The sequence below is a fragment of the Neoarius graeffei genome, chromosome 1 (genome assembly GCF_027579695.1).
Source record: "Neoarius graeffei isolate fNeoGra1 chromosome 1, fNeoGra1.pri, whole genome shotgun sequence".
Lineage (NCBI taxonomy): Eukaryota > Metazoa > Chordata > Actinopteri > Siluriformes > Ariidae > Neoarius > Neoarius graeffei.
Genome location: NC_083569.1, coordinates 121,053,237 through 121,078,526, shown reverse-complemented (window position 1 = coordinate 121,078,526; position 25,290 = coordinate 121,053,237). Strand labels below are relative to the sequence as shown.

At 41.1% G+C, this 25,290-nt stretch overlaps 1 protein-coding gene across 1 annotated transcript; it reads left to right on the top strand.

Annotated features, from left to right (window-relative positions):
* The first annotated feature begins 1,450 nt into the window (after positions 1-1,450).
* LOC132889663 (eotaxin-like) lies at positions 1,451-3,361 on the top strand. The gene is made up of 3 exons (XM_060926397.1): positions 1,451-1,604; positions 2,787-2,898; positions 3,037-3,361. Exons 1-3 carry the CDS (start codon positions 1,535-1,537, stop codon positions 3,140-3,142), a joined length of 288 nt encoding a protein of 95 aa, XP_060782380.1. The 5' UTR covers positions 1,451-1,534; the 3' UTR covers positions 3,143-3,361.
* Positions 3,362-25,290: the final 21,929 nt, after the last annotated feature.

Sequence of the window (25,290 nt, the reverse complement as noted above, 5' to 3'; positions counted from 1 at the left end):
CAGTTCCCTTTTCATTTATTCTCGATTCAAAGGCACAGCTGAGTCACACAGGTTGATCAGTGTGTAACGGACAATAGCAATTTTATCCAAATTGTTTTCCTGCCTTAGTCGATTTATTTCCGTTTCACATGCGTGCAGCTGTTGTAAAGTTCAATGTGTTTGTGTGGAACTCTCTCGAAATGTAGGCTCATTTCTACACTCTGGTTCCACGGTGACATTTTTCACAGGACTGGGTTCCTTTGATAACAGAAACAAAGCTCCAGCAGTATTATTATTATTATTATAATACTCATTCAAAACTTCATAGCTTAATATACCCTAAATGATTAATTCCTCTGCTACTAGAACTTCTTTCTTTCTGAATGTGTCTGCACATATTGGTGTTATGGTTTTGTGGATTGATGATAATTATGCTGCTTCACCTATATAAAAAAAAAATCAACTGCATTCTGTCCTCTCCAGAATAAAATAAAGCTCTGGGCGAGTGGAATTGTTTTTCAGGCGAGTAAGTTTTGGGTGCTGCTCGCCCATTGGGCAAGAGAGTTTTTTCGAGGACTGGCTGTAAAAAGCAAATTGGAGTAAAGTATGTACTTGTTGTATGACCGGACAGTGTGTGGAAACAACCTTCAGTCTTCAGCCATTGTTTCGGACCATTTTTCAAAAGGAGCACACACGTAGCTCTTATGATAAACAGTGCTTTCTGAATGAGTGCACAATGCAACCTGTGCTTTCATCATGAGATCAAGATCTGTGTGTGTGGTTTTGCTCAAACAGTGTAGCTGGTCTGGAGCATGACTGAAAACACATGAATAGTGTTTATATTTCTGGGAAATACAGTATTCTAGGGTCTGAGGTGTTTTTTGGGACTGTATTTAAGACTATGAGTCTGGACTGAGTGTGTTAATATACACTTGTGACTCAAAGCTGGACTATCGTCAGAGCTGCTGTTCGAGTAAATTTATTCAACAGCTTTGTCATAAACTAAAAATAATCAGAATAAACTGCTGCTGTGTAATTAAATTGCACCATTTGATGAATTGGTCGTCTCTGTTGCTGTAGCGTGTGATTGTGTTTCAGTGATCTGAATGTGGCGTTTTAGTTAAAGTTCACAATAAGGGCAGATTGGAAGCTTGGATTGTACAGATTGCTCCAAAATAGTCATGCGTGTTTATCTTTCTATAATTTTAGTGCAGTGTGTGTGTGTGTGTGTGTGTGTGTGTGTGTGTGTGTGTGTGTGTGTAGAATGGTTTAATGAGGTGAGTTTGGGTACAAAGTGTTAAACACCATTCTGTTTTTTTTTCATGGTGAAAAACCACAGCTAGTGCCTCTCTCTCTCTCTCTCACTCTCTCTCTCTTTCACAGTCAAAGTGGAAAATTCTACCGCCTACAAATCTCCCCTTCACCCAAACCACACTCCTCCTCTTCTCAGATGATATAAACTCAAGCGTGACATGATCTCTGCATTATTACCAGACATTACACATCAATATCTTCATCTTCATCATCATCATCAGCAGCAGCAGCAGCAGCCACCATGCTCTCTCGTTCTCTTCTGCTGGTTCTGGCGATTCTTGCCTGCCTTCAGTACTTCACAGTGGGCCAGAGTAAGATTTTTCACCTTTAAAAAAAATAATAATAACAACAACAACTGTATTTACAATTTTTTCAACACTTTAATCACTTACATATATGCATTTTAAGTATTTATTAAATTAATGCATGATTGTTTTTGGAATTTTTAGAAGTGACTTGATCATAACATTGTAAAATGATATACTTTTCGCCATATAGCTGGTGTCCCATGACTTCATGTCTCACAGACTCGGTCACTGTCACTCACTTGAGCCAGTATCTCACTGGCCTGCGACTAGTTGGAGACACGACAATTGCGATAAAATATCCGAATTAGCGACAATTTTCACTTGGAATTACGCTGAATTGATATTCGCATATTTTATCGCAATTATTGTGTCTCCAACTAGTCGCAGGCCGTCGCAGCCCAGTGAGATATACACTTGCACTTCCTGTCTCACTTGAGAAAACTGACTTGAGAAGGGTTCGCAACGGCTTTGCGACACCAGCGACGCATTTGCGGCTATTTTGAGAGAAATTTTGTCGCATGAATTTTTTGAACATGTTCAAAATTTCAGCGACGAAGGAGCGACACTTTGCGACTCATGCGAGGAAATTGAGAAGCCCCGCGAATGTTTCAAGACACTTTTGAAACTCTCTCGCGAATGACGTTCACAATTTGTCGCAAGCTGTCGCAGCCCACTGAGATACTGGCTTTAGTAATGCGCGTGTCGCTGAATTTCTGAAACTGTCAAAGTTTGTTTTCCATCTGTTTCTTACACTTTTTAGTTCAAGGTCATTTATATATGAATTCACAGGGGAAAAAAAAAGCTGACGCCTTTATCCAAAGCTTTGCAGGAAGTGCATTCTGTCCTCTACCAAGTGGCGAGACAGTCTTTATCTCCTCATGCGAGTTAAAAAGGTCAGGGTCTGAAAATATCATTGACCTAAAAGCCTGTTCAAGGGAAGTTAGCACAGCATGATTGAAAAACGGGTTGGTCAAATTTAATCTTTGTTTAAAGGCAGCCAGTGATGGAGCTGTTCGGGAACGGATCAATTTCTCCCAATTTGATCATTTTTTAGGCATTTTCTGATACCAGTTTAAAACTTTAACATTTAATCTGAGTATTTTGACATCATAATTAAATTAAATTAAATTAAATTAAATTAAATTAAATTAAATTAAATTAAAACGTTTCCTTTTTTTTCCACAGATGCCAAAGGCCCAGAGGACTGTTGTTTCAATTTCTTTCAGAAACCGATCCCTGTGAGAGCCATTAAAGCGTACGCAAATACCAGCAATGAGTGTCCGAAAACTGGAATCATGTAAGTCCTTTTAATTACTTTTTTTCTAAGACTGTTTGTTTGTTTTTTTACGTTCATTTTTAAAAATAACTTATGAATATCACTCATTTTGGTGATTACTGTGGTTCAACATTGACTGAAATCTTGTTTTCTTTCTAGTTTTACGACCAAGAATTCCAGCCGTGTGTGTGTGGACCCAGGCTTTAAGTGGGTGCAGCGGGCCATAGAGCTAGTTGACCAGCGTGTGTATGACAACTCAGCCTAAACTCAGCCAAGCTGTTAAATCCCTTCTTTACATATTCCATTTTTGCCTAAATATAAAATGGATTCATGGGATAAAGCTTTAGATGTATATCTCATCTTTTCCTCGCATATGTGTGCCATTAAATAAGCCAAAATTATTCCTTTTAACTTTTGTTCAAGTACATTTTATCACTCATTGTTTTTTTTGTTGTGATTGTTAAATAAAGCCACATGAGCAAAACATATTGAAAAGTCATTTCATTGAAATACGACACCAACATCATCAGGAGCTACTGATGATTATGTTTTACTTCACACACAAAAATCCAGACATATGAGACAAATAACTAACCATTTACCAAGTACCACAGACTACACCTTCATACTTAACGCATGCCGGACAAGAGAAATATTAAAGGATATGTCGCTATATACAAACAAAATATATGCATACAGTACCAGTCGAAAATTTGTACACCCCTACTCTGCTCATTCATCGGGTCTTCTGTATTTTCGACATTGGAGAACAAAACTGAAAACACCAAAACTATGAAATAACATCTGGAACATATCTGGAATTATGTGGTAAACAAAAAAAAATGTTTTTGTTTTTTTTTTAAATCAGCTTGATATTTTAGATTCTTCAGAGTATCCAGTGTTTAACTTGATGACACTTTGCACACTATTGGCGTTAACCAGCTTCACGAGGTAGTCACCTGGAATGCTTTTCAATTAACAGGTGTCTCATAAAAAGTTAATTAGTGGATGAGTTTCTTGCCTTCTTATTGTGTTTGAGATCATTTTTATATGAGTGATTCCACGCTTATGGGTACTGAAATGGGGACATGAACTTATTCACCTAAAACCATTTCTTTTTTTACCATCAGGTCACAAAACATGTAATCTTTAATGAATGATATGTTAAAAGATAACTTTAATTTTCTGAGATGTAATAAAAACATATTTATATGCCAAAGTCAAGCCTATGAGTTCCAAAATGATGTCTGTTACATTACTTCTGTTACGATTGTCCATCTCGCGTCTGTTACAAATTAATTACAATCTAGCTATATACCATGTTAATCTTATTGAAAGAATGTGTATGTTTATTCTACTACACATGTTTATTAATTATATTTGCTAAAACATCACCGTCCTGTGTTTCAAAAAGTAATTCTACATTGTTAAAATTGAGAATATATATGTCCACAACACTTCTGTTACGTTCTGACTTTGGCATATAAATATGTTTTTATTACATCTCAGAAAATTAAAGTTATCTTTTAACATATCATTCATTAAAGATTACATGTTTTGTGACCTGATGGTAAAAAAAAAAAAATGGTTTTAGGTGAATTTTTAAAAATTAGTTCATGTCCGCATTTCAGTACCCATAAGCGTGGAATCACTCATATAATAAATTTAAATAATAATAATAATAATAATAAATAATAATAATAATAATAAGACAATGAATAGTACTATTCCACAACTGTAGTAAACCATATTATGTTAAGAACCTCACGGCCAATGGAGGCCTTTCTGGATGGAGTTTGCATGTTCTCCCTGCATCTGCGTGGGTTTCCTTCAGGTGCTCCAGTTTCCCCCACAGTTCAAAGACACGCAGGTTAGGTAAAATACCCAGTCACTGGGGTTGTACAAGCCAGTGCATACTTAGTTCTGGTCCCAAGCCTGGATAGACTGGGGAAGGTTGCGTCAGGAAGGGCATCTGGTGTAAAACCTACGCCAAATCAAATAATCGGAACAGATCCGCTGTGGCGATCCCTGACTGGAGAAAAAAGAAGAGGAAGAAGAAGTATATGCACCATTTTGTCTGTTTATAGTCACATACAATGTCAAATAACATCACTGAAACAAGTTAGTATCCGTTAGGATTTACATTATAGCAGCTATAAGCAGTCATTCCTTCACAAGTCTCTCTTTTCTCTCTATTGAAACAAAGCGCAAATGCCTCGGTCCTGAAGATGTTGGAAAATGTCACAACTTTACCTCTGTCTGAAAATTAATTCAAATGGAAAATAAATGAAAATAAATCAGACACATAAATAGAAATTACTTGTGGAATTTTGTGTATAAATTGTTCCATGGCGGCACGGTGGTGTACTGGTTAGCGCTGTCGCCTCACAGCAAGAAGGTCCGGGTTCAAGCCCCGTGGCCGGTGAGGGCCTTTCTGTGCGGAGTTTGCATGTTCTCCCCGTGTCCGCGTGGGTTTCCTCCGGGTGCTCCAGTTTCCCCCACAGTCCAAAAACATGCAGGTTAGGTTAACTGGTGACTCTAAATTGACCGTAGGTGTGAATGTGAGTGTGAATGGTTGTCTGTGTCTATGTGTCAGCCCTGTGATGACCTGGCGACTTGTCCAGGGTGAACCCCGCCTTTCACCCGTAGTCAGCTGGGATAGGCTCCAGCTTGCCTGCGACCCTGTAGAACAGGATAAAGCAGCTACAGATAATGAGATGAGATGAGATGAGATGAAATTGTTCCATTGTTGCCATCTAGTGGACAAATCCTGATACATCAACAATCAGAGATGGAACAAAAATGTATTGATTAATGAGCTTTGGGTGAAGGTAGACAACTTTTGATTTAATTTGCAAAACAAGCATGCAGTCGATGAGGAATTAATACATTGTGCGCATTTTTTTTGGTTGTTTGTAGGAACAGACTCATTCATTCATTCATTATTCCTGCTTTTTAAAGTTTTTACCAAGCATAAATCTCTGGGATTGCTGTTGCAACCCTCTCATTAAAAAAAGAAAGAGGAGTTAAATTTATGTTATTTATATCCTTTCAATTTATATTCAGATTCATTGCCAGATGAACAGGGGTGGAAAAGTACCACCAACTTCATTACTTAAGTCAAAGTACAGATCCCACTGATTAAATGTTACTCCGATACAAGTGAAAGTTGTACAGTCAAATTTTTACTTAAGTTAAAGTACTGAAGTACTTGCTTTTAAAAATACTTAAGTATTAAAAGTACATTTTCTGTCAACGCATCATTGTATTGTTGACACAACGCTTATAATACCTCATGCCTCTGAAGCAACCAACTGTATTATTTTATGAATTTACAAAATTAACACATGCTGTGCATCATGGTGGTTTAATGTTAAGTTAGCTAGCCAGTGAAGCTCCACCTGACATGCTAGCAAACTCTTTTCAAACTCAAAATCATATTGGGTATCTAACATTACTAGAAAAGAAAGATTTCTACATTGTTTATTTGGCAAGATTATGCAAAAACATATTTCTAATTCAGCCACTGGGGGCGCATAAGCGTACTCTTGGTGCCGGTCCCAAGCCCAAATAAATTGAAGAGGGTTGTGTCAGGAAGGGCATCCGGCGTAAAACTGTGCCAAATCTAATATGCAGATTGAAAAGAAAAATACCATACCGGATCGGTCGGGGCATGGGTTAACAACGGCCACCTCCGGTACTACTGGTCAACAGGGTGCCGGTGGAAAGTATGCTACTATTGCGTCAAAACGGAGAAGGAAAAAGAGAAGGGGGAGGCATGTTAGAAGAGAGCATGAAAGATGGAAGGGAAGAAGCTTAGAATTGAAGGTAGGAACACTGAATGTGGGAATATTGACTGGCAGAGTGCGAGAGTTAGCAGGTATGATGGAAAGAAGGAAGTTGGACATTTTGTGTGTGCAGGAGACGAGGTGGAAGGGAAGCAAGGCCAAAAACATTGGAGGTGGATGCAAGTTGTTTTATTATGGAGTGGATGGAAAGAGAAATGGTGTTGGTATTGTTTTGAGGGGAGAGTTGGTCAACGGTGTGATTGATGTGAAGAGGGTGTCAGAGTGATAGGCATGAAGTTGGAGATTCAAGGAGTGGTAATCAATGTTGTGTGTGCGTACACCCCACAGGTTGGATGTGAGAATGAAGAGAAAGAGTCTTTCTGGGAAAAGATGGATGAAGTGGTAGAAAGTATACCGAGGGAGGAGCGCGTGCTGATAGGAGCAGATTTCAACGGACATGCTGGTGAGGGAAACAGAGGAGATGAGGATGTGATGGGCAGATATAATGTACTGTAAGAGAGAGAAATGTGGAAGGGCAAATGGTGGTTGATTTTTCAAAGAGGATGAATTTGGCAATAGTCAATACATACTTTGAGAAGAAAGAGCAGCACAGGGTGACATTTAAGAGTGGAGGAAGAGCTACACAGGTGGACTACATACACTGCAGAAGGGGTAACCTGAAAGAGATTGGAGACTGTAAAACATCTTCACTGAAATACAGTGTATAAATTCCAGATATAAATTTTAAACATATGAATTTATAAATTTGTCCCTGTAAAGGTATCCCTAATGAGCAAGCCTGAGGCAACAGTGGTGAAGAAAAACTCCCTCAGATGACATGAAAAAGAAACCTTGACAGGAACTAGACTCAAAAGGGAACCCGTCCTCATCTGGATCATAACAGATATCATGATTATAAATAACTCACTTCTATAACTGTGTCCTATGTAGTCACAAAGTACAACTGTGTAACCAGGAAATTAATTCTAGTTTTAGCATAAAGTCTGTTTTGTTGAAGTTATCAACTGTTCATTGATGGAGACTTGAATGCAAAACTGGTCATGGCAATTGCAGTTGTAAGCCATTGTAGCAAAACTGTTTGTATTAATTGCCTAAATCCATCTTTGAAGTGGATCTTTAGGCTTCCCATATGGGGCCATCCTCCACTGGAGTGAAATGATGAGAAAACCAGCAGGAAGTAGGGCATCAGGATGGATCAGGCAGGGCACCAGCATTGTGTAAGTCATGACTGTGTTATACTTGGACAAGCCAATGTTCCCTACAACCACCACTGTTCCCAAGAATCAATCACCGATCACCACTGTTCCCAAAAGCCAATCACTGATCACCACTGTTCCAATTAATCAATCACTGATTACCACTGTTCCCAAAAAACAATCAATTATAAGAACTATTTGTTTCCTTCTTTGTTTTCTGTTTTTAGATTACATTACATGATATGGCATTTAGCAGATGCTCTTATCCAGAGTGATGTACAATAAGTACAAAAGTCAGGTACACGCAGCACTGAACTTCTAGACAAGAAAGTTCTAGTGCCAACTGAACAAGTGACAGCAATACCTTGTGTAATATTCTGTTGAAGTGCCACAGAAGATGGTCATGAAAGTAAGTGAGGAATGCTGGAATAAGATGTTTGGGGACTACCAGTTGATATCCCCCCCCCCCCTTTACAGGTGGCCTTCGGTACAGCAGTCCCTGCAGTACTGTGAACCCTACTCTGTCCGGCCTATTGTTGGATACAGCCTCTTTGGCCATGTCACTGATCTCTGAATCTTTTTCCTGTGCCTCCCTCATCTCAGCCAGTGAGGAGGGCAGATCAGCAGAACAGTGAGAGGTGTTCATGGCACTGCTGCCGAAGAGGTGGGAGTTACGGCTCTGGACAGGGCATCAGGCACGATATTCTGCAGGCCCTTTCTGTACTGCACCTTGAAGTGGAACTGTTGAAGCCGCAGGATCCAGCAGGTTAGCTGTGAGGAGGTTTTTGGACAATTAAATGCCCAAGTCAAAGCAGTGTGGTCTATAAACACAGTGAACTCTGCATCCTCAAGGTAATGTTTCCATTTTTCAAATGTCCCACACAACCACAAGACTCTCCTTTTCAGATGTAGTTGCATTCTGCTCTGCACAGCCCCCGGAGTCATAGGCAATCACCTTCTCCCCCTCATCTGTCTTCTGAACGAGAACAGCATCCAACCCCACATCACTGGCGTCTGTGTGGATTTCACATGGAAGTGAGTGGTTAGGCTGCATCAGGAGAGGAGCATTCACCAGCGCTTGTTTCAGCTGGTCAAAGCTCCACTGGCAATCTTCTGACCAGATCCACTCCACATCCTTCCTCTTCAGGCGGTTCAATGGGGCTGCCAGATCTGCAAAATGGTCAATGAATTTGTGGTACCATCCCACAAGACCTAAGAAGCGCTGTGGGGATTTGACATTGGTAGGAGTTGGATAGGAGGTCACTGCCAGGGTCTTCTCTGGGTCCACCTGTACACCCCTGACTAAGACCACATGGCCTAAGAACTTCAGCTCATGCTGAAAAAAAGAAGACACTTTTTTAGGTTGAGCATCAAGTTAGCCTCATGGAGCTTCTTTATGACTGCATTGAGGTCTTGGAGATGTGTTTAAGCTGAGGTTGAGTATACAATTACACAGTCAGTCAATGTAAATGCAACAGATTTTCCCCCTCTATGCTCACCCAGGACCTTCTCCATCAGCCTCTGAAATGTTACCCCGGCATTCTTCAGGCCAAAGAGCATTGACTTGAATTGATAAAGGCCCATGGGCATTATTACGGTGGTCTTGGCTTTACTTTCTTCAAACATGGCAACCTGCCAATATCCAGATTTCAAGTCAAAAGTGCTGAAGAACGCCGCACCATGCATGGACTCCAGTAGGTCATGGATGAGAGGCATAGGGTAGGCATCTGGATGAGTCTTGGCATTAAGCCGGCGAAAGTCAACATAGAATCTGATGGAGCCATCAGGTTTGTTGACCAGGATGACTGGAGCACACCAGGCAGACCGGGAAGGCTCAATAATGCCATCCTTGACCAAGGTCATGACCAGTTCTGATCGAGGGAGTCGAGGTGGAGGCTGTGGATTCCTACAAGTACCTCAGGCTGTGGCTGAACAGCAAACTGGACTGGACTTGCAACACCAATCACTTATACAGGAAGGGACAGAGCAGGCTGTACTTCCTTAGGAGGCTGCAGTCCTTTAACATCTGCAGGAAACTCCTGTGGATGTTCTATCAGTCTGTGGTCACCAGTGTCCTGTTTTACACCATGGTGTGCTGGGGGCGCAGCACATCCAAGAAGGACACATCCAGGCTGGACAAATTGATCAGGCAGGCCAGCTCTGTGGTCGGCATGAAGCTGGACTCTCTGGTGACGGAGGCAGAGAAGAGGTCTATGGACAAACTATTGAACATCATGGACAATGCCAGTCACCCTCTGCACACTGTCATCAGCAACCAGAGGAGCCTGTTCAGTGACAGAATGCTCCTTCCCAAGTGCAGGACGAACAGACTCAAAAACTCCTTTGTCCCTCATGCCATCAGACTGTACAACTCCTCTCTGGGGGGGAGGAGGGGTAACAGGAGGACAGAGGACGGGAAGGAGCAGTAGCTTAGCCTAACAATAAGCAATACCAGACAATGTGCAATATTAAGTGCAATATCTCTCCTGCTGCCCCCCCTTTTTTCTTCCTCTCTCTCTCCCGCTTCCTCTTTTCCCCATTATTCTGTTTATACTTGTATATGTAAATACTTAATTTAATTAAATTTATCTGGAAGTTTTTCTCTATTTCTTTTCTCTGTTTATCTGTAATGATGCTACTGGAATCTTAATTTCCCTGAGGGAACCCTCCCAAAGGGATCAATAAAGTTTTATCTAATCTATCTAATCTAATCTGCGCCACATCTTCTGCAATAATCTGGCATTTGAATGGGGACACCCGGTATGCTTTGCAGTGGACAGGGACCTCATCTATGGTGAAGATATTGTGCTCCTCCATGGTGGTCTTCCCCAGTTTCCCTGTACAGACATCAGGGCAGGACTGCAGTAGCTCTTGAATCTCCAGAGGATAATCAGATAATAAAGGTGTTGCCACCACCTGCAAAGGAACTGGAGTCGAAGGCTTGGCAGATGGAACAGCCACATCCAGAGTAGCCTTAGGGCTAGCATCAGTGGCATGCTGCCACACCCACTCAAGTGGCTGGGACATTAATGGATGGAAAGTATACCCCCAGGGCCCCCATCATGCTGTAGGTTTGATCACCCATATTAATAATGGTTGAGGTCTTGCAGAGGTAATCCAAACCCAGGATGATGGGGAATGCCAGGTGGTCATCATCTATGACATAAGTCTCTAGTGACCACATCACCTCATGCCAACAGTACAGTAGCTGTGCTTTTCCCATGGCACCATAGGTTTTCCCATCAGCGAGGACAAAGCTTTGGTTGTCGCATGGCTTCAATTGTTCACCTTCACAAGCCAACTCCAGCCACAGACTGTGCCTCATAAGAGAGTACAGTGCCTTGCAAAAGTATTCATACCCCTTGAACTTTTTCACATTTTTCCACCTTACAACCACAAACTTAAAAGTTTTTTATTGAGATTTTATGTGATAGACCAACACAGAGTAGCACATAATTGTGAAGTGAAATGAAAATGATAAATGGTCTTCAAAATTTTAAACAAATAAAAATCTGAAAAATGTGGTGTGCATTAGTATTCAGCCCCCTGTACTCTGATACCTCTAAATACAATCCAGTGCAATCAATTGCCTTCAGAAGTCATCTAATTAGTTAATAGAGTCCTACTGTGTGTAATTTACTCTCAGCATAAATACACTTGTTCTCTGAAGGCCTCAGTGGTTTGTTAGAGAACACTGAAGAACAAACAGCATCATGAAGACCAAAGAACTCACCAGACAGGTCAGGGATAAAGTTCTGGAGAAGTTTAAAGCAGGGTAAGGTTATAAAAAAAATATCCCAAGCTCTGAACATCTCAAGAAGCACTGTTTCAATCCATCATTCAAAAATGGAAAAAGTGTGGCACAACTGCAAACCTACCAGGACATGGCTGTCCACCTAAACTGACAGAGCGAGCAAGGAGAGCACTGGTCAGAGAAGTAGCCAAGAGGCCCATGATCACTCTGGAGGAGCTGCAGAAATCCACAGCTCAGGTGGGAGAATCTGTGCACAGGACCACTATAAGTCGTACACTCCACAAATCTGGCCTTTTTGGAAGAGTGGCAAGAAGAAAGCCATTGTTGAAAGACAGGCATAAGAAGCCATGTAGGGGACACAGCAAACATGTGGAAGAAGGTGCTTTGGTCAGATGAGACCAAAGTTGAACTTTTTGGCCTAAATGCAAAGCGCTATGTGTGGCGGAAAACTAACACTGCTCATCACCCTGCACATACCATCCCCACTGTGAAACATGGTGGTGGCAGCATCATGCTATGGGGATGCTTTTCTTCAGAAGGGACAGGGAAGCTGATCAGAGTTGATGGGAAGATGGATGGAGCTAAATACAGGGCAATCCTGGAAGAAAACCTGTTGGAGGATGCAAAAGACTTGAGACTGGGAAGGAGATTCACCTTCCAGCAAGACAATGACCCTAAACATACAGCCAGAGCTACAATGGAATGGCTTAGATCAAAGAATATTCATGTGTTAGAATGGCCCAGTCAAAGTCCAGACCTAAATCCCATTGAGCATCTGTGGCAAGACTTGAAAATTGCTGTTCAAAGACACTCTCCATCCAATCTGGCTGAGCTTGAGCTATTTTGCAAAGAAGAATGGCCAAAAATTTCAGTGTCTAGATGTGCAAAGCTGGTAGAGACATACCACAAAAGACTTGCAGCTTTAATTGCAGCAAAAGGTGGCTCTACAAAGTATTGATGCAGGGGGGCTGAATACTAATGCACATCACATTTTTCAGATTTTTATTTGTTTAAAATTTTGAAGACCATTTATCATTTTCATTTCACTTCACAATTATGTGCTACTCTGTGTTGATCTATCACATAAAATCTCAATAAAAAACTTTTAAGTTCATGGTTGTAAGGTGGAAAAATGTGAAAAAGTTCAAGGGGTATGAATACTTTTGCAAGGCACTGTATGTACAGCTGGTGCTGAATACCGCATGGCACTGTTTCCCCCTCACTCCAACTTGAAGATGCAGGAGAGACAATGGATCCTTCTTTTCTTGCCGGACTACACTCACCAGGTCTGCCGGTTTCTTGCCCTTATCCTGGGTCTTCTTTTGACTCCTTTCTCTTTCTTTTGCTTTCTGTTGATCCACCTTTTCCCAGTATTCTCTGGAAGAGGTACAGTCCTTCTCCACCAGGGTACCAATCTGGACGAGTTGGTCGACATTGGTGACAGTGCCCCTAAGGCAGACAGCTTTTTGGGGATTGCAGTTGTTAAGTATTTTTCGCACTAACTCTGTCTTGGTGATTTCCGGCTTCCACTGGATACAAAGAGCATGATAATCATATGCAAAATCCCTCAAACACTGGTCAGGTAACTGCACCATGACCCTGAGCCTTTCTTCTATTTCTGAGAGGTAATCAGGAGGAAGGAAAGCAGCCTGGAAAGCCTCCTTGAACTCTGGCTAGTTATGCACTTTGTTCTTGGCCACACTCCACCAGCTGTGTGCCGGCCCTTTAAGAATGCCAGAGGGTTTGCCTATGAGTTCAGCATCATACAATGACTGAACCCCAAGGAACATTTCACAGTGATCAATAAAATTAAGAATGTCAGACACTTCACTGGATTCACTGAAAGAGGGAAACTCCATTTGAATGGGAGGCTTCGAAAAAATTACATTTGGCCTGGTTGTAAGTGCCAGAAGGAGTAGAAAGGCTGGTGCTTGTGGTCAAAGGCTGTGGTGGCTGCTGAGACATGGTCCCAGTGGATGGTGTCTGCAACTGGATCACTGGCACTGGGCGAACTGGTTGGCCTTGATCGTGTTGTGCAGAAAGAGGAGCAGAAAGCTGAACACCACTGGCAGGGGGAGTGTGTTGTGCAGAAAACTGAACACCACTGGCAAGGGGAAGTGCCATGTCAGGAGAAGCCATAGAGGAGAGGAAAGATGTTGAGATATTCCCAGCAGATCTCAATGCTTGGCTGCCAGATGAAAAAGGAGCATGGCTTTGTGAAACAGCTCCAGAGAATCCTTGTGTGATAGGGACACCATGAGAAGCATGAACAGCCATGAAATGACTATAAGGAAGATGGAGAGGCCTGGAGAGAGCAACAAAACTGGCATGCTTCAGCCATTGGACTTCTGCCTTCCATTTGCCATCTGACCGTTGTAAGTACACCACTAATTTCTCCTCAAACTGTTTCAGGGTTGATATCATGCATTGTTTGATTGCAACAATGCTTTTATCAACGTAATCTCTAATGTTTGCTTCTCTGTTTAAAGCACTGATAAGAGAATCTCTGAAGTCTGTTTCCAGGGTACTTACGCTATCTGTAACAGTACCTAATTCAGTGGTGATGGACATAAAAGCAGGTAGTGTGAGGTAAGATGTGTTATCCTCATCTGCTCTGCTTTGTTCATTCTCTTCTGGATCTGAGATGTAAAGGGAACTAATTAAGAATGTCATTGCCCCCACCGAGTTTCTTCTAGTTACCCATGCATCTCCCCTTGACTGAGTATTTTGCTTACTAGCCTGTTGTCCAGAAGTTGGAGTAGAGGCCTGGGTACTAGCCTCAGAGTCTTCGATCTCTTCCTGGGAATTTTCAAGATCAGCAAGTGCCGTTTTCCCGATTGCAGCCATCATTTGTACTTGGTTGGAATTACCAGCATTATGTTTAAATAATATATAAATGACAGTGCAATATCAAGGTAATGGGCCTATAATACTGATTATCTCTATCCAATGCAATTATTTAAATGATAATGCAATATCAATGTAATGGCATATAATACTGCCTAAATGTATTCAATGCAATTGTACAACTCAAAATAAAATTTCACTTTACAGCACTGAAAGTGTTCACAGCAATATTAATAACACAAAATCAAAAACAGCAATTCATGTCCCTGTACTGGCCACCAATCTGTAACACTCGTCCTATTATTTTTTTGGCTGTGTTACGTTAAACGCACAAGTGGTTCTTTGGAATGAAAGCAATACTTGGCAAACACAAACAGGTAATTTTCGTGAACAGTTTGTCATTACATATAAGAAGTTGTACACATGAAATAAACTAATGATAGCACTAATTATATTACCGTTACCCCACAGTCACAACACTCAGGAAGACGTGCAATGAACAATTCAGGGTGACATCGTGCACAGCACTGTATATTAAAGAGAAAAAAAGTGCACCAGATACCCAAAACCACCTTAACGAAAAATATAGTCCATATCCTGATGTATTAAACAAGAGTCCACAGTTCGTAAATCCAGGAAACAGCAGGCCAATGCGCTCCTCTGCACATCAGGCAGCAATGGAAAAAATATAATCCACAATTCAGGAAAAAGTAAAAAAAAATTATCGCCAGCTAAGGTAAACCCAGCCAAAAATATATTTAAAAAAAAGGCACAGATCTCATTGGATCTGTAGCGAACTCCACACCTGTTTGGGATGGAATGTTCCCTCGTGTCCACTCGCTGTAGACGTGCGGATTCTTGTTCCAATGGTCCAGTATGAATGAGTTTAATAAATTCTAACTCCCCAGTTGCAAGAGACTATTAACACATCTATCAAACAAAGGAGTCTTTTAGATTGAGTAGAAGCTGTAGCGTTCAAGACTCACACCACACATCCCAGTCTCACGCACTCACTCGTGTATGGACACCCCCTCAGACACCCTTTGTGCACCTAGGTGTAATGATGGCTGCGTTGTTTGTACGATAAACCCCCACATCCATACTATAATTTGTACAGTGGAGTAAACATTAATAGGAACATAAGCACATAGAAATACCTTTACCAACATACATAGGATATATAACTTATATAAACTTCATATTAATTCACTGAGCTCATGAGAAAACCAATGACAGCTAACTCAATGTGACAGTGTCACAAGCCTCGGTAAGTAATGTAGTGTATAGGTGATGTCACAATTTGTACTCAGAGCATGATATTTGAACCTCAGAGAGAGTGAGATATCAGCACCCAAGGACATGTTTTTTCTTTTAAAATAAAATCTGTACACAGTATACCGGTACAAATATGGAAAAGTAAACACTTGAACATGTCTTGTATGAATATTATCTGTCAGTATAAAGGAGTGTAATTTGGGGGGGTTTGTTTGGCTTTGAATAGTCCTCATTAGCCTCCAAACAGCCCACACCTGAAAGCTGTACATCCCCACCTACAGGCCTTTTGAGGGAAAGACACACAAGAGCACCACAGTGGAACACAAAACAAATGCCAGCAACACAAGTTGGCATGGCGGACCCAGCATGGACAGACAGGGCCATCACAATCCTCCCCCATTAAAACAGATGCTCACATACATGGGACTCTGAATAAGTACAGGGCATTACATCATAATCATAACAAAACAAGATAAATAAAATACACACACGCAACACACTGGCTTTCACTCACACCAACAATCACACAAAATGAACTTTTGGCCTGCTCAGCTCTAACTCAGAAGGATATGAGGACTGCTATTGAAATCTTGCCCCCAGCCTTCTTCACGTCCTGCTACCCAGCAAGTCTGGTGCCTGGAAAGCAATTTAAGGACAGCAGAGGCAGAAAAAAGACAAGGGAAAGAACATGGTCATAATTACTGCGACTCACCCGGAGCATGAGATAAGGCATCTGCCATTACATTCTGCATTACATTCTCGACACCCCGAATGTGCCAAATAATTAATTTATAAGGTTGCAGAAAAAAAGCCCAATGTATAAGGCATTAGTTGGCATTTTGGAGAGAATGGAGAAACAAGAAGGGGTTATGCTCTGAGTAGACCACCACTGGATACACACCTCCTCCCACATAAATATCAAAATGCTGGATAGCCCCGAGTCAAGCCAAGGCCTACTTTTCGATCCTTGAATAATTTAATTGATGTTTATTAAACTTGAATGAGAAATAGCAAACTGATCTATGCCATTTTTGTCTGTCTGCATGAGCGCTGCACCTTAACTGACAATCAATCAATCAGATCAATCTATCTATCTCGTTGATAATGAATATCTTCTCGCAATACTGTGTGTGTCGATGTGAGGCTCTACCTATATGGATTTGTATGGCTGAAACTATATCTAGGTCAGTGTGTGTTTACCAGAGGTGGAAAGAGTACTGAAAATTTGTACTCAAGTACAAGTACTGTTACATTGCTGAAATTGTCCTCAATTACAAGTAAAAGTGCTAGTGTTAAAAAAAAAATACTTAAGTAAAAGTACAAAGTACTCTTCTCAAAAACTACTCAGAGTATTAATCACTTTTTAGCCGAAGGAAGTTTTATTGCATCGTCAATAGCAGACATTCGATTAGATTCACCTGTATAAAATTATCCACGTTCAAAGCACATTTCTCAGACGAACAAAAAAGAAAAATTACACTAAGGCAATTTGTTTTGTAAACACGTAGATATAAAGCAGGAATTTTGTTTGTTAAAAGAATGACAAAAATGTTTTTGAACCTGCATAGGACAGTTTAAACTTTTCCCAATACACTGCGAACAACAGGCAGGTAAGTGTCTCAAACTCTTAGACAAACTGAGTGGACAAACTAGCATTTCTGTCACACTTCACTTTCTGAACCTTTTGTTCAGTTTCAGTAGGAGCTGGTTTTTGAAGTTAACAGAGTCTATCCGGCTTCGTTTGGCTGTGAAGAGTAGACCAGCACAGCTAAAAAGTCGTTCACATGCAGCAGAGGCAGGCAGAGCTGTGTTCAACTTGAGAGAGAGCTTATTAATGGCTGGGAAGGAGTGCAGCAGCTCCATGGTGTCTGTGGCACAAGCAAGATAACCATCAGGCTCAAATGGACTTCCTTCTGGAGATTGGTCTGGAGAAGAAATCATCTTCATCAGATGACTCTCTTTGCCGATCCTCACTCTCATGCTCCGTCGTTTCAAGATGTTGTTTGATGTACGTCAAGGCTGTAATTGCAAGTAGATAACACAGTTTTGTTATTTAAATTTCAGTGAATATTCCTGAACACACAAATCAGCTAATTCTAAATCAAAAAGGATTCTTTGGTATTAAGGACAGACCATCAATAACTGACAACCTATTAGGTGAGCCATGACTGAGATGTTATAAAATATACTCACTTATACATGTGTTCAAACATAACGATACACAAAAATGGGATCATATGAATCTTTGAAAAAATCTGGCCTTACCAGCCTCTATTACATCTGCTCTGTCAGTCCAGGAAGTCTTGAACTTGGGCAAGAGGACTGCAGCTACAGCTAACTCTGGATCCTCCATCATCGGTCCAAAACGCTTTTGAAGGCCATTTTGCAGGGCTCTGATGAGTGGCAGCAGGCATGTCTTGCTTGATGTCTCCACCCTGCTAAGTTTGGACAGTAGTTGTTGGATTACTGGCAGCAGCCATCCCATGAAGGAAGTGAACTCAGACTGGAGGATGTTTGAAGCTTTCACCAGTGGCTTCATGGTGGTACAGTACTCCCTTAGGAATGCAACTTCTGCAGGACTCAACCTGTAAGATACAACAACAAAGCCCACCATGACTATAAAAATGGCAGAAATGGTGCCACATTTGACAATGCTTTGTTTGGCAGCCCTATTTGCTGAATAAACACAAGTGGACTTGAGCAGCTGTTTCAAGTGAGAGCCTTATTGTTTTATTATTGTTTGTCTAAATTGTTTGTGCTCATGAATTAATGTTTCACATTACTAATGTGCTGCTAAAATTGTTTTTAAAAAATTAAACTGAGAATAATATGTTTTGTGTTCTTATTAATTATTAAGAGACTGTTCACATTTTCAACCGTCCATTAAGGAAAATGCACAACATTTGCAAATATAATGGTAGGTGTCCAATTTTACTCACATTTTCACTTTGAACTCATCACAAATGCTTCTGATGGCATCTTCCCCCTTCTCATCAATGATGCGTATTCTCCTTTCAATGGCAAGGTAGGTTGAATTCCACCATGTTGCATTGGGATGAATGATCTGTAGCTCACACTTTTCCTCTACCACTTCATTTGCCAAATGAGACCGGCCAGTTTTGTTCCAAATGGCCTGGCATTTTGCAAATGTTGCATGGGAGAGCCTCTTGTAGGTGTCATTCATGCTCTCTGCCAGGGCAGTATTGGTTGTTGCCACAAGTCTGTGAAGATTCTCAGTCATCCAGGTCATGGTAAACTGTGGGTGGTAAAAGAGAGAAACTGGACTTGCTTGAAGATTCTTGAAGACGTTTCACCTCTCATTCGAAAGGCTTCTTAAGACATCATTTATCAGCCACCTACAATGCAGTCCTTGGCACACTTCCCAGACAACTGAATGCACACCAAAACCCAGCTGTTTTCAGTGACTCACAGGAGGACAGAGAGAATCAGCATTCCAGTGATCACCCTAACGGGCAATCCATTGATCATCCTAACGACTCTCGAGGCCATTCACAACCAGCCCCCAGTGACCCACACCAACAGGATAACTCAATGACACCTTGAGCTTTTCATCCATGAGAGGATAAATACCTGATGCTCCCTACCAGTCAGACAGAACTGAAGAAGCCTTTCGGATGAGAGGTGAAACGTCTTCAAGAATCTTCAAGCAAGTCCAGTTGCTCTCTTTTACCACCCACAGTTTGTTGCGACAAGGTTTAGCAGGTGACATGCACATCGCTGATGAGGGGGGAGTTGATATTCCAAACCAGAGTCTTCATCAAGGATCGCACTTGCATCATGGTAGTCAATATGGTCAGTCAGGTCAAGAGCATCTGAATCTGCTTCTTCTTCATCATTTTGTGCCCCAAAAATGTGGAAGGCCTTGATGAAGTTGGATCCACTATCAGTTGTGGTTCTTACAACTTTGCCTCTAATCTTGTATTGGCAATGGACATCATCAAGAGCACCAGCAAGCATGTCAAATGTGTGAGACCCTCTCAATCTTTTGTACACTAGTGCTGCAGATCTTCTTTCCAGGGACTCTTCCTCCTTCCAGTGGCATGTGACTCCAAGGTAACTTTTCTGATGAGCTGACCAACAATCAGTAGCGGTAGCAACAAATTTGACTTTATCCAGTGCTGTAACCAAAGTCTTCTTCATGTGATCAGCAGCTTCACAGATTCTGGCACGGACTGTGGGTCTGGAGATGACTTTGGCTTGAGGTTGTAATGTGGTAACCAGTTCTTTGAAAGTGGGCTGTTCTACCACTGAAAATGGCTGTACTGTAGATCCTCACATATGAAATTGATGACAAGCTTGGTCAACAGTTGCTTGTGGAACATGTTTGTTTGCAGCTCTCAATATCACGTCTGGAAATTTGGCTTGCTTATTTGCTGGAGAGCTTGTTTGGTGTGGCTGTGGTCTTTCGTTGACGAGATGTTGCTGCCACAGTGATGTCATGGTACTGCTCAATCTTCAACGGATGTTTCCTCTGTAGAGATAAATATTATCACACATCAGGTTCAAACATTACTTCATCACATCACTGTGATTAACACCAAAGGAAAACACATTTTTAAAAAAATCATTTAACCACAGTAACAATTTGAGATAATCTTTGATTGTTTAGCTTAGTATAAAAGAGTGGTAAATTGATAAATAATAAATGATATTGGTCGACTGATATATCAGTCTAGTGCTATATGTCAACAGAGAGCTGGGAACCTGAATATTAATTTGAGATGCAGCTCAGCACTGTGTGCCAGGTTTTTTAATCAAAAACAGCTCACCTTATACAGTGAAATTACTGCAATGATATGACTCTTAGGGCGGCACGGTGGTGTAGTGGTTAGCGCTGTCGTCTCACAGCAAGAAGGTCCGGGTTTGAGTCCAGTGGCCGGTGAGGGCCTTTCTGTGTGGAGTTTGCATGTTCTCCCTGTGTCCACGTGGGTTTCCTCTGGGTGCTCCGGTTTCCCCCACAGTCCAAAGACATGCAGGTTAGGTTAACTGGTGACTCTAAATTGACTGTAGGTGTGAATGTGAGTGTGAATGGTTGTCTGTGTCTGTGTGTCAGCCCTGTGATGACCTGGCGACTTGTCCAGGGTGTACCCCGCCTTTCGCCCGTAGTCAGCTGGGATAGGCTCCAGCTTGCCTGTGACCCTGTAGAACAGGATAAAGCGGCTAGAGATAATGAGATGAGATATGACTATTATGAGGCAAGAGTGTAAACAGATGGCACACACATGAATACATTCGGTTCACTGACTCCACACGTTAGCTAGCTCCATCTTATTATCAGGCTAACCAATGGCAGCTTTGCAGACTTATCTTAGCCAAATTAATAACCTTAACAAATGAAAAATAAGAAAGCAATGTCATACAAGTATAGTTGTAAAACCTCTTACCGCAATGTGTTTTTTGAGATTAGACATTGAAGTCTTGTAAGCTGATATCACTGTGGAGGTCAAACAAAGTTTGCACTGCATCTGGACGCTGTCTCCTTTTCTCCCTCTGTACATAAAAAATTCCTCCAGGTACAGCCACGGGCAGTCGTCCTCCGTCTTTTCTTCATCATTTTCACTGTTCACTTCTGTCTCCATTTTGGCTTCTTTCTCTCAAAATCCTCAGTCCACTCTCTACTCCACTGTGTAGGTATGTTACCTCCAGAAACCTGTGCCTGCTGCAGCAACGGAGTTGGCTTTTCCTTACATTACGTCATAGATTAATTGGCGCGGTCGTGATCTGACGGCCTTACAGGTGTTTAATAAAGATTTGCATTGAAAAAAAATCTGACGGTTTGAATATTAATTCAAATTGTGGGCGTACTCAGTAGTGACTTTTGATTTTAAAAGTAGCGAAGTAGATTACATGGTGTAAATTGTACTCAAATATGAGTAAAATTACACACTTGCAGGGTGCTTGCTCTTTTTCCAAATCAAAATTCCAGACTTTTTCAAAACTGATATTTTTATTCCCAAGACCTTGACTTTATGAATGGTAGATTTATGAACAGGAATATGAACAATGCCCATGTGCTATTTTCAACAGTAGAGAAGCTAACTAATCCCCCACCACAATTAGTACCTGAACTTCTCATCTCATCTCATTATCTCTAGCCGCTTTATCCTTCTACAGGGTCGCAGGCAAGCTGGAGCCTATCCCAGCTGACTATGGGCGAAAGGCGGGGTACACCCTGGACAAGTCGCCAGGTCATCACAGGGCTGACACATAGACACAGACAACCATTCACACTCACATTCACACCTACGGTCAATTTAGAGTCACCAGTTAACCTAACCTGCATGTCTTTGGACTGTGGGGGAAACCGGAGTACCCAAAGAAAACCCACGCGGACACGGGGAGAACATGCAAACTCCGCACAGAAAGGCCCTCGCCGGCCATGGGGCTCGAACCCAGGACCTTCTTGCTGTGAGGGGACAGCGCTAACCACTACACCACTGTGCCGCCCGTACCTGAACTTCTCTCAGTTAATAAATGCAATGAGTTTGTATCCTTCTTCAAAGGTAAAATTGATAAAATATGGCAGAATATTGCTCATAATATATCTCAGTTGCAAATAATTGAAAAGCTGCAATCACCAGTGACACAGACAGACAATTTCAACACAATGTCAGAATTTTGTTTGATTGATTACGAGACTCTTGAAAAAACTGTACAAAATCTCAGTTCCTCAACATCTGAATTGGACATTCTGCCCACCAACTTTTTTAAGTCTGTTCTTCACCTCATAATTACAGATGTGCTTCAGATTATAAATACATCCCTAGAGACTGGCATTGTTCCTGTGTCCCTGAAAAAAGCTGTTGTAAAGCCCCTACTTAAAAAGAATAATCTGGATGCTTCAGTATTAAACAACTACAGACCAATATCAAATCTACCATTCATCGGGAAAATCCTTGAAAAAATTGTCTTCAATCAATTAACTGCCTTCTTGATATCAAACAGCTGTTTTGATAAATTTCAGTCAGGATTTCGTGCCAATCACAGCACTGAAACAGCGCTGATTAAAGTTATAAATGACATACGTCTTAATACTGATGCAGGCAAAACATCGGTCCTGGTGTTACTGGACCTCAATGCAGGTTTTGATACTGCTGATCACAACATACTGCTATATCGACTTGAACACTGGGTTGGGTTGACTGGTAAAGTTATCAATTGGTTAAAATCATACTTAAAAGATAGAAGCTTCTTTGTTACCATGGGAAATTGTACCTCAACATCAATGTCCTTGACCTGTGGTGTCCCCCAGGGGTCGATCCTTGGACCATTACTATTCAACCTTTATATGCTCCCACTTGGACAAATTATCAAGAACAACTCAATTTTGTATCACTGCTATGCAGATGACACCTAAATTTATTTTGCTCTATCACCTAATGATTATGCTCCCCTTGAATGTCTCTACCAGTGTATCGACCAAATCAACAACTGGATGTCACAAAATTTTCTTCAGCTGAACACAGATAAAACAGAAGTAATTCTATTTGGGAAAAAAGATGAAAGACTCAGGATTACCACTATTCTTGACACAAAGGGGATTAAAACAAAAGAAATGGTTAATAATCTTGGTGTTTTCATTGACAGCGAGCTAAACTTTGACAGTCACATGAAAGCAATTACTAAATCGGCATTTTATCACCTAAAAAACATTTCCAAACTAAGAGGACTTATGTCAAAAAATGATCTGGAAAAACTTATACATGCCTTCATCTCTAGTAGGGTTGATTACTGCAATGGCCTTTTCACAGGCCTGCCAAAAAAGACCATCAAACGACTTCAGGTGATTCAAAATGCAGTGGCTAGGGTTCTCACACAAACAAAAAGAACAGAGCACATTACTCCAATTCTAAGGTCCCTTCACTGGCTTCCAGTAAGCTACAGAATTGACTTTAAAGCATTGCTGCTGGTGTACACATCTCTAAATGGTACAGGGCCCAATTACCTCTCTGATATGTTGCAGCGGCCTAACCCAATCAGATCTACCAGATCGCTGCAGCAAAATTTACTGGTAAAACCTGTTGTTAAAACAAAGTGTGGTGAAGCAGCTTTTAGCTACTATGCAGTACAGCTATGGAACCAACTGCCAGAGGACATCAAAAATGCTCCTGCTGTTGGCAGCTTCAAATCTAGATTAAAGACCAAGCTGTTCTCAGATGCTTTCTGCTAACTGATAAATATCATCTTTACATGTTTTAAACTTTACTTAACTTTTACAGTTTCTGCATGTTTTAAACTTTAACTTTTATTCTATTTTATTCTGCTGTTTTTTACTGAACTTTTACTTCATTTTATTACTGTATTTCTACTATTGTTTAATTCTTATTATTTTTTTCTCTCTTCTTCCCCCTTTATTTTATGTAATTTTATTCCTCTGTAAAGCACATTGAACTGCCACTGTGTATGAAATGCGCTATATAAATAAACTTGCTTTGCCTTGCCTTTCTCTTTTCTCCATGCTGCAAGTCTTCTTTCTTTTTTCGTCTTCCAAGAAACGCCTGTACTTCTGTCTAGCACATGATGCCGAAAGGAGAAGTTCTTTTGTAATTGCGACATTCGTCAAACCTCCAACATAAGAGATGTGATCACTGATGATCCTCTGTGTGACGTGTTCTCTCCTTCATATTTTCTACCTCTATTTCTCTGTTCACAGAAAAGCCACGCTCAATTGAGGCTTGTCCATGAGACAGCAAGAGGACCCTTCTCACCAAATCCCACAAGTTTTTCCACTCACGTTTATTTCCCATATGTTTGTACATCAGGCTATCCTGTCTGGACTGAGGATCATAGGTCACAAACTCCTCATCTGCTCTGCAGTATGTAGAGAAGTCACTAAACTGCTTAAGGATATCATCGCAGTTCCCCTCTTTCATTTGTTTGGCACTTACAAGGTGCTCGAGACAGACCTTTAATTTCCATTTGCACTTGTCTGAATTCTGAACAATTTGTGTAGGGTCCAACCACACCAAATTTTGAACAAGAGAATATCTGAGTGGGCATTTCTCAAGTAATTTGGCAACCGTAGCCTGAATGAATGTTTTGGTACTGGTGCGAAGGGCAAATACCTGCTTTTCTGACACCTTTTTCTTGGTTCTTAAGTCCTTGAGCATGCGATCATGGATCACATGCTTTGATCAAACATTATGAGAGAATAGCCTATCTCAGATAGCCTACAGCCCATGACTGGTAGCCTAATGTCAGAATCGGGGAGAAGCAATCGGGCATGATTGTCGTATAGTGTGTGGTGTTCCATTGTGCGCTCAAATCTTATACGAGTGTGTTTACAGTCGGAGAGAGAAAATATTGGTCAAGATTCTCTTCATGTGTGTGGTGTAGTCCCGATTTTAAAAACTTATAAGATTTCAAAATCGTGTAGTGTGGGGTCAGCTTAAGTGATGCTGCCACACCATATCAAGCCGGCTGTGTAAGCACAAGTTCAGGTACGTTCAGCTTGTGTAAAATTATGATATGATATATGATGTGATATATGATATATTATTTGATTTGGTAG